This window comes from Aegilops tauschii, chromosome 6 (assembly GCF_002575655.3).
Source record: "Aegilops tauschii subsp. strangulata cultivar AL8/78 chromosome 6, Aet v6.0, whole genome shotgun sequence".
NCBI classification, from domain to species: Eukaryota; Viridiplantae; Streptophyta; class Magnoliopsida; order Poales; family Poaceae; genus Aegilops; species Aegilops tauschii.
The window spans coordinates 462,144,057-462,153,283 of record NC_053040.3 but is presented as its reverse complement, the minus strand read 5'-3'; the positions used below and the strand labels follow the sequence as shown (position 1 = coordinate 462,153,283).

At 41.2% G+C, this 9,227-nt stretch overlaps 1 protein-coding gene across 1 annotated transcript; it reads right to left on the bottom strand.

The window, feature by feature from the left end:
• Positions 1 to 4,559: 4,559 nt before the first annotated feature.
• LOC109780846 (sugar transport protein MST4-like) lies at positions 4,560 to 8,624 on the bottom strand. The gene is made up of 4 exons (XM_020339435.4): positions 8,386 to 8,624; positions 7,991 to 8,310; positions 5,901 to 6,025; positions 4,560 to 5,765 (listed from the first exon to the last, which is right to left on the bottom strand). Exons 1-4 carry the CDS (start codon positions 8,525 to 8,527, stop codon positions 5,285 to 5,287), a joined length of 1,068 nt encoding a protein of 355 aa, XP_020195024.1. The 5' UTR covers positions 8,528 to 8,624; the 3' UTR covers positions 4,560 to 5,284.
• Positions 8,625 to 9,227: the final 603 nt, after the last annotated feature.

The following is a 9,227-nucleotide window of genomic DNA, read 5'->3' as shown; positions in this document are numbered from 1 at the left end:
AGTCATAAAGAACTCACATACTTATTGCAAAAATCTACAAGTCATCAAAAACCAAGCACTACGCGCATGCTCCTAGGGGGATAGATTGGTAGGAAAAGACCATCGCTCGTCCCCGACCGCCACTCATAAGGAGGACACTCAAAGAACACCTCATATTTCAAATTTGTTACATAACGTTTACCATACGTGCATGCTACGGAACTTGCAAACTTCAACACAAGTATTTCTCAAATTCACAACTACTCAACTAGCACAACTTTAATATCACTACTTCCATATCTCAAAACAATCATCAAGCATCAAACTTCTCTTAGTATTCAACACACTTATAAGAAAGTTTTTACTAATCTTGAATACCTAGCATATTGGGATTATTTAAGCAAATTACCATGTTGTTTAAGACTCTCAAAATAATCTAAGTGACGCATGAGAGAATAATAGTTTCTATAAAACAAAACCACCACCGTGCTCTAAAAGATATAAGTGAAGGACTAGAGCAAAAACTATATAACTCAAAAGATATAAGTGAAGCACATAGAGTATTCTAATAATTTCCGAATCATGTGTGTCTCTCTCAAAAGGTGTGTACAGCAAAGATGATTGTGGTAAACTAAAAAGCAAAGACTCAAATCATACAAGACGCTCCAAGCAAAACACATATCATGTGGTGAATAAAAATATAGCTCCAAGTAAGTTACCGATGGAAGTAGACGAAAGAGGGGATGCCTTCCAGGGCATCCCCAAGCTTTGGCTTTTTGGTGTCCTTAGATTATCTTGGGGTGCCATGGGCATCCCCAATCTTAGGCTCTTGCCACTCCTTGTTCCATAATCCATCAAATCTTTCACCCAAAACTTGAAAACTTCACAACACAAAACTTAACAGAAAATCTCATGAGCTCCGTTAGCAAAAGAAAACAAAACACCACTTCAAGGTACTGTAATGAACTCATTATTTATTTATATTGGTGTTAAACCTACTGTATTCCAACTTCTCTATGGTTTATAAACTATTTTACTAGCCATAGATTCATCAAAATAAGCAAACAACACACGAAAAACAGAACAGTCTGTAGTAATCTGTAACTAACGCAAACTTCTGGAACTCCAAAAATTCAGCCAAAATAGGAAGACCTAGACAATTTGTTTATTGATCAGCAGAAATTGGAATCAATATTTTATCACGTTCTGGTGATTTTTAAAAATTATTTTCGTGAACAGAAAGTTTCTGGAATTTTCAGCAAAATCAAATAACTATCATCCAAGAAGATCCTATAGGTTTAACTTGGCACAAACACTAATTAAAACATAAAAAGGCATCTAACCAGAGGCTAGATCAAAGATTTATTCCTAAACAGAATCAAAAAAGAAAAAAACTAAAAATAAAATTAGGTTGCCTCCCAACAAGCGCTATTGTTTAACGCCCCTAGCTAGGCATAAAAGCAAGGATAGATCTAGGTATTGCCATCTTTGGTAGGCAATCCATAAGTGGCTCTCATGATAGATTCATATGGTAATTTTATTTTATTTCTAGGAAAGTGTTCCATGCCTTTCCTTAACGGAAATTGGAATCTAATATTTCCTTCCTTCATATCAATAATTGCACCAATCGCTGTAAGGAAATGTCTACCAAGAATAATAGGACATGAAGGATTGCAATCTATATCAAGAACAATAAAATCTACGGGCACATAATTCCTATTTGCAACAATAAGAACATCATTAATCCTTCCCATAGGTTTCTTAATAGTGGAATCCGCAAGGTGCAAGTTTAGAGAGCAATCATCAAAATCACGAAAACCTAGCAAATCACATAAAGTTTTTGGAATCGTGGAAACACTAGCACCTAAATCACACAAAGCATAGAATTCATGATCTTTAATTTTAATTTTAATAGTAGGTTCCCACTCATCTTTAAGTTTTCTAGGGATAGAAACTTCCAACTCAAGTTTTTCTTCATAAGATTGCATTAACGCATCAACGATATGTTTGGTAAAAGCTTTATTTTGACTATAAGCATGAGGAGAATTTAGCACGGATTGCAACAAGGAAATACAATCTATCAAAGAGCAATTATCATAATTAAATTCCTTGAAATCCAAAATAGTGGGTTCATTGAGATCTAAAGTTTTAAGTTCTTCAATCTCTCTTTTATCAGTTTTAGCATCAAGATCTAAAGACTCCGAATTTTTGGAACGCCTTCTAGGTAAAGGTGGATCATATTCAGTCGCATCATTATCAAGATTCATATTGCAAAACAAAGATTTAATAGGGGACAATCAATAACTTTTAGATCTTCATCTTTATTTTCATAGAAATTAGAAGAACAAGCTTTCACAAAGCAATCTTTCTTAGCACGCATCCTAGCGGTTCTTTCTTTGCACTCATCAATGGAAATTCTCATGGCTTTGAGAGACTCATTGATATCATGCTTAGGTGGAATAGATCTAATTTTCAAAGAATCAACATCAAGAGAAATTCTATCAACGTTCCTAGCCAATTCATCAACTTTAAGCAATTTTTCTTCAAGCAAGGCATTGAAATTCTTTTGCGAATTCATAAACTCCTTAACACTAGTCTCAAATTCAGAGGGCATCTTATTAAAATTTCCATAAGAGTTGTTGTAGGAATTACCATAATTATTAGAGGAATTACTAGGATACGACCTAGGATTAAAGTTTCATCTATACGCATTGTTACTAAAATTATTCACATCCATAGATTCATTATTATTCTCAATCAAAGTAGACAAAGGCATATCATTAGGATCAGAAGAAACACTTTTATTAGCAAATAATTTTATAAGTTCATCCATCTTTCCCCTCAAGACATTAATTTCTTCTATCGCATGCACCTTTTTACTAGTAGATCTTTCAGTGTGCCATTGAGAATAATTAACCATAATATTATCTAGGAGTTTAGTAGCTTCTCCTAAAGTGATTTCCATAAAAGTGCCTCCTGCGGCCGAATCTAAAAGATTTCTAGAAGCAAATTCAATCCGGCATAATTTTTTTGTATAATCATCCACAAATTCAAACCATGTGTAGGGCAATTACGTATCATTACTTTCATCCTCTCCCAAGCTTGTGCAACATGTTCATGATCAAGTTGCTTAAAATTCATAATATCGTTTCTAAGAGAGATGATCTTAGCGGGAGGAAAATATTTAGAGATAAAGGCATCTTTGCACTTATTCCAAGAATCAATACTATTTTTAGGCAAAGACAAAAACCAAGCTTTAGCACGATCTCTAAGCGAACAGGGAAATAGCTTCAATTTAACAATATCATTGTCCACATCTTTCTTCTTTTGCATATCACACAAATCAACGAAGCTATTTAGATGGGTAGCGGCATCTTCTCTAGGAAGGCCGGCGAATTGATCTTTCATGACAAGATTCATCAAAGCAGCATTGATATCACAAGATTCGGTATCGGTAAGAGGAGCAATCGGAGTGCTAAGAAAATCATTGTTGTTGTTATTGGTGAAGTCACACAATTTAGTATTATCTTGAGCCATCGTGACAAACAAGCAATCCAACACACGAGTAAACAAGAAGCGAACAAAAAGAGGCGAACGGAAAAGAGAGGGCGAATAAAACGGCAAGGGTGAAGTGGGGGAGAGGAAAACGAGAGGCAAATGGCAAATAATGTAATGCGGGAGATAAGGGTTTGTGATGGGTACTTGGTGTGTTGACTTTTGCATAGACTCCCCGGCAACGGCGCCAGAAATCCTTCTTGCTACCTCTTGAGCACTGCGTTGGTTTTCCCTTGAAGAGGAAAGGGTGATGCAGCAAAGTAGCATAAGTATTTCCCTCAGTTTTTGAGAACCAAGGTATCAATTCAGTAGGAAGCCACGCACGAGTCCCTCGCACCTACACAAAAAAATAAACTCGCAACCAACGCGATAAGGGGTTGTCAATCCCTACACGGTCACTTACGAGAGTGATATCTGATAGATATGATAAGATAATATTTTTGGTATTTTTATGATAAAGAAGCAAAGCAAAATAGAAAGCAATAAAGATAACTAAGTGTTGGAAGATTAATATGATGGAAAATAGACCCGGGGGCCATAGGTTTCACTAGTGGCTTCTCTCAAGAGCATAAGTATTACGGTGGGTGAACAAATTACTGTTGAGCAATTGATAGAATTGAGCATAGTTATGAGAATATCTAGGTATGATCATGTATATAGGCATCACGTCCGAGACAAGTAGACCGACTCCTGTCTGCATCTACCACTATTACTCCACACATCGACCGCTATCCAGCATGCATCTAGAGTAGTAAGTTCATAAGAATAGAGTAACGCTTTAAGCAAGATGACATGATGTAGAGGGATAAACTCATGCAATATGATATAAACCCCATCTTGTTATCCTCGATGGCAACAATACAATACGTGCCTTGCTGCCCCTACTGTCACTGGGAAAGGACACCGCAAGATTGAACCCAAAGCTAAGCACTTCTCCCATTGCAAGAAAGATCAATCTAGTAGGCCAAACCAAACTGATAATTCGAAGAGACTTGCAAAGATAACCAATCATACATAAAAGAATCCAGAGAAGAATCAAATATTGTTCATAGATAAACTGGATCATAAACCCACAATTCATCGGTCTCAACAAACACACCGCAAAAGAAGATTACATCGAATAGATCTCCACAAGAGAGGGGGAGAACATTGTATTGACATCCAAAAGGAGAGAAGAAGTCATCTAGCTAATAACTATGGACCCGAAGGTCTGAGGTAAACTACTCACACATCATCGGAGAGGCTATGGTGTTGATGTAGAAGCCCTCCGTGATCGATGCCCCCTCCGGCGGAGCTCCGAAAAAGGCCCAAAGATGGGATCTCATGGGTACAGAAGGTTGCGGCGGTGGAATTAGGTTTTTAGATCCGTATCTGGTAGTTTGGGGGTACGTAGGTATATATAGGAGGAAGAAGTACGTCGGTGGAGCAACGTGGGGCCCACGAGGGTGGAGGGCGCGCCCCCTACCTCGTGGCTTCCTGGTAGCTTTCTTGACGTAGGGTCCAAGTCCTCTGGATCACGTTCGTTCTGAAAATCACGTTCCCGAAGGTTTCATTCCATTTGGACTCCGTTTGATATTCTTTTTCTGCGAGACTCTGAAATAGGCAAAAAACAGCAATTCTGGGCTGGGCCTCCGGTTAATAGGTTAGTCCCAAAAATAATATAAAAGTGTATAATAAAGCTCAATAATGTCCAAAATAGAATATAATATAGTATGGAGCAATCAAAAATTACAGATACGTTGGAGACGTATCAGGCATCCAGCAGCAACATCCGTCTCCCCACTCGGTCTACAACGTACATTGATACAAACGTTGACAATACGTTCACTGCCCCCGTGATCACTGCCGAGTAGAATGAAGCCTCGGTCTTGAATCCCAATGTGGTGAGCAGCACCGGGGCGTAGAACATGATGGCGTTTATACCGGTCAATTGCTGGAACATCTGGAGGAGGATGGTGATCATGAGAAGGGGACGGTTGCGGCGTTGTAGGAGGCTGCGAAATGGGTTCTTGATGTCATGGGCGATGCGACTGGCCTCCACGATCTCATTGAACTCTGGCTCCACGTTTTCGGTGCCGCGGATCTTCTTGAGCACAACTTTGCCCTCCTCTTGACGACCGCGCTCAATGAGGCTATTGGGTGTATCGACCATGAAGAATGCACCTAGGGTGAACAACACAACCGGGAATCCCGCGAGGGACAAAGAAAGACGCCATCCCCAAGGGTGGATCCTGCATGAGGCCGAAAACCATTTGCTGATAAGTCTATAGGCATATACACTCATTTTATGAAATGCAAAACTTCTGTATATGGTGTATATGGTAGGGAAACAAACATAGCATGGAAGACGCCTGATGGGCAGGTACCTGTTAGTGCCATAGTTGACGAGGTTGGCGAACAAAATGCCGACCGTGATGTTTAGCTGGAATAGGGAGTTGAGGCCACCACGATTTGTAGTCGGTGCGATCTCTGACAAGAACAGAGGAATAGCCTGCATATGTGCATGTCAATTCTCATTCAATCATGCAAATAACTATATATCAGTATCGACATCGTAATATCAGAACATGAGGTCAAGAAATAATAGGCTATTATTTTCGTGTGGTGGAATCTGCCCACCAGGGCCCAAGTTGTAGACTTGGCATGGGCGGTCGCATTTTCTTGGATTTATTCTAGGCTTTCCAGTGCTATTTGTTCAGTGGTATGACGTGTCCATCAACTACAAGGTGACTATGACGACTTCATCAATATCAAGATCTATAGGTCTAGTCTCTCGGAGGTGCTCATAAGGGTAGGATATGTGTGCATGTGTTCATAGGGATGTGTGTGTGTGCGTGCATGCATGCGTGCGTGCGTGTGTGTGTGTGTGTGTGTGTGTGTGTGTGTGAATGTGAAGTTTTGCATTTGCGCTTTGTTTCTAGAAAAGTCCTACTCATATAGTTTGCTAATATGTCTACGATTGCGCAAAAAAAAACCGAACCAATTCGTGATATACACTTCCACCAAACCAAACTCATGATCCCTATTCTTGTTCATTGCCAACATTTGTTGCTCTTGAACTTTTGGGACTCCTAGGTAGTAGGAGTCAAGGCCCGGAAGCTTCCTTGCCTTGTGGTGTACTCCGGAAAGTTTGTAAAGGACGGTGGTCCTCTTCAAAACCAATCACGGGTGATTTGAGGCTCATCCATTGAGTGTGTGTGTGTGTGTGGGGGGGGAGGGGGGGTGACTCAAAAGGAGATTAGTGTGATCCACTTGGTGGTGTTCCAGAGCTTTGGCTTTGTCACCTCTTCAACAAAGACAAACATAACCCAAAGAGTGTGAATTTCAAGATACATCTGCGTCTGTAACTTGTGTGGTTAATCCTTTTCGTTCCCCCAGTTGTGTTTGCTTGCTAGGTAACTTGTTGCTATTTCTTACCTAATGTATTAGCTTGCTTGTCATAGGTTGTTCTCATCTTAGATTGCATATCTAGAGAACTTAATTTATCTTCCTTGTTCTTAAAGTTAAAAATTAAGCCAAAATTTTGTAGTCTCCTATTCACTCCCCCCACCTCCCTCAGTCAAGCTCTCAATCCTTTTAGCAAGGTTGCGTGTCCGTAGCTGGGTTTTTACAACATACGAGAAACCATTGTACATGTCACTGGCATTTTAATTTGTACTCCCTCTGTCTGGAAATACTTGTCTTAGAAATGGTTGAAAATGGATGTATCTATAACTAAAATAAGTCTAGATACAACCATCTCTAAGACAAGTATTTTCGGACGGAGGGAGTATTAGTGACTACTGTCGAGCAGCAAGGCTGATGGCAAGGTTGTACATCACTCTCTAACTTTCACCAATTGAGCTACCCCAAGTTTTCAAAAAACAAATCAGCTTTAGCTCTAGCTAATTCATAGTACAAGGCCACTATGAAATATACATTTTGCATCTTTACAAGGCCACCAACAGTAATTGAGACAAAATTAATGATATTTTCTCGTACTAACAACATGTTTAATACTTGCATGTATGCAGTCATAATGACATACACATACTTCCTCCACTCAGTTTCCTTGCATGCATGTGGCTTATTAATGATCGCAGTAAACAAAAAGAAAAATTGACTTGCAAAGCAGACATTAAATTTTACATTGATACCTGTAATTTGATTTTGTGGCCTTGTATATATAAAAATTGAGGGACTATACAAAATGTTAGATTGATAGACCACTTGCATTTTATTTTTGAGTCTGTCTAGGACACATCTAGATGTGACATAGTTATGTCACATCTAAACTGATGTCCATTCTGTTTATGATTTATTTTTTTGTTCTATTTTTTTATTTCTTGTTGCTTCATTATATATTTGTGGGAGCTTAGATGTGACATCCTAAAAAACATCTAGATATGAATTAGACAAACTGTTTATTTTTATTTTTGCTTGGGAGTACTAATTAGATGTCCGGGAACTTTCTGACCTGGTTGGCGAAGCCAACGCCGCAGCCAAGCAGGATCCTGCCGACGATGAGCATACCGAGGTCCCGTGCAGCGCCATTGAAAATGACGCCGACGATGAAAAAGGCGCCGGCTATGCGCATAGTGGCGCGGCGGCCGAGCCGGCGGGTGGTGTAGGACGCAAAGAAGGTGGAGACGAGGCCGGCGAGGTAGAGGGACGAGGTAAAGAGCTGCAGGCCTTGGCTGTCGTATCGGCAGTAGTTGCTCCCCTTGTTCTTGCGGCTCTTGCGGAGCACCGTCGGGAAGAACTCACGCTGGAAATCCTCCATGGACGTCACCCCGCCTATGCAGATGATTTGTTGTTAGATACACCATGGTCGTACTTGTTAATTGCTTTGTAGAACGATCTTTGTTGTACCAGAGACGCCGATGTCGTAGCCGAACATGAGCCCGCCGGTGGCCGCCGTGACGCAGGAGGTGACCACCATAGGCGTGATCTTGGCCTCAAACTCCATGCCGGACGGCCGCGCCGAAGACGCCGAGAATCCTCCTGCCGGCATCTTGGCTCGGCGGCCGAGCTTACCTCAGGTGGATTGATTTTCTCGTCCCAAGGTAGCCATGGAAATAAAACGGAGCTAGGAGCGAGTATCTGTGTACAGTATTTTCTTCAGAAATCATTCAAAAGTAAATATATCACGCGGTGGCTCCAGCTGTCGGTGTACACGGGCAGGCAGGGCAGGGAGACAAGTCTCCGGTCGTCGGAGAAACTTCAAACGTATTGGCTCGCTCAGCCGCTGGTCAGTCAACGGACTTGTGCTCCACAAGGAAGAGTACCTTGTTGAAAGTCAAGTTACGCTACCCTAAAAAAAAAGTCAAGTTACGCGTAGCGCCAAATGAGCCTTTGCACACTGTCAAAAATGGTAGAACAACTATAACCGAAATTTTCAGAGGTATTATGTACGTCTTCCTCCTTGGATGGGGACGATGAAAAAACCTCCTGATCTGGGTATCATGGAGGGGCCATTCGCCCCCCCCCCCCTCCCCCGCCCCTTGGGAGGCCTTAGCGCCTCCCTCCTCCCTGCCCCTGCCACCGGCGGCCGATGGCAACAACACGATTGAGCTACTGCAACGGCTGCCGCCTCAAGGTGCTCCGACTGGCGAGAGGGGTTCTCGGAGATGGGGAAGGCATAATTAATGGCGGCGGCGGCCTCCGTTGCACTCAGCAAATTTATCCCCTGCTACATCACCATGACAAGCAAG

Bases quoted from the DNA above. Each gene is read 5' to 3' on its own strand.
- LOC109780846 (XM_020339435.4), bottom strand. From the start codon at position 8,527: ATGCCGGCAGGAGGATTCTCGGCGTCTTCGGCGCGGCCGTCCGGCATG. The intron at 8,311-8,385 runs GTACAACAAAGA...TCATCTGCATAG, and splicing joins CTACGACATCGGCGTCTCTG to GCGGGGTGACGTCCATGGAG. The intron at 5,766-5,900 runs GTACCTGCCCAT...GGCCTCATGCAG, and splicing joins GTCAACTATGGCACTAACAG to GATCCACCCTTGGGGATGGC.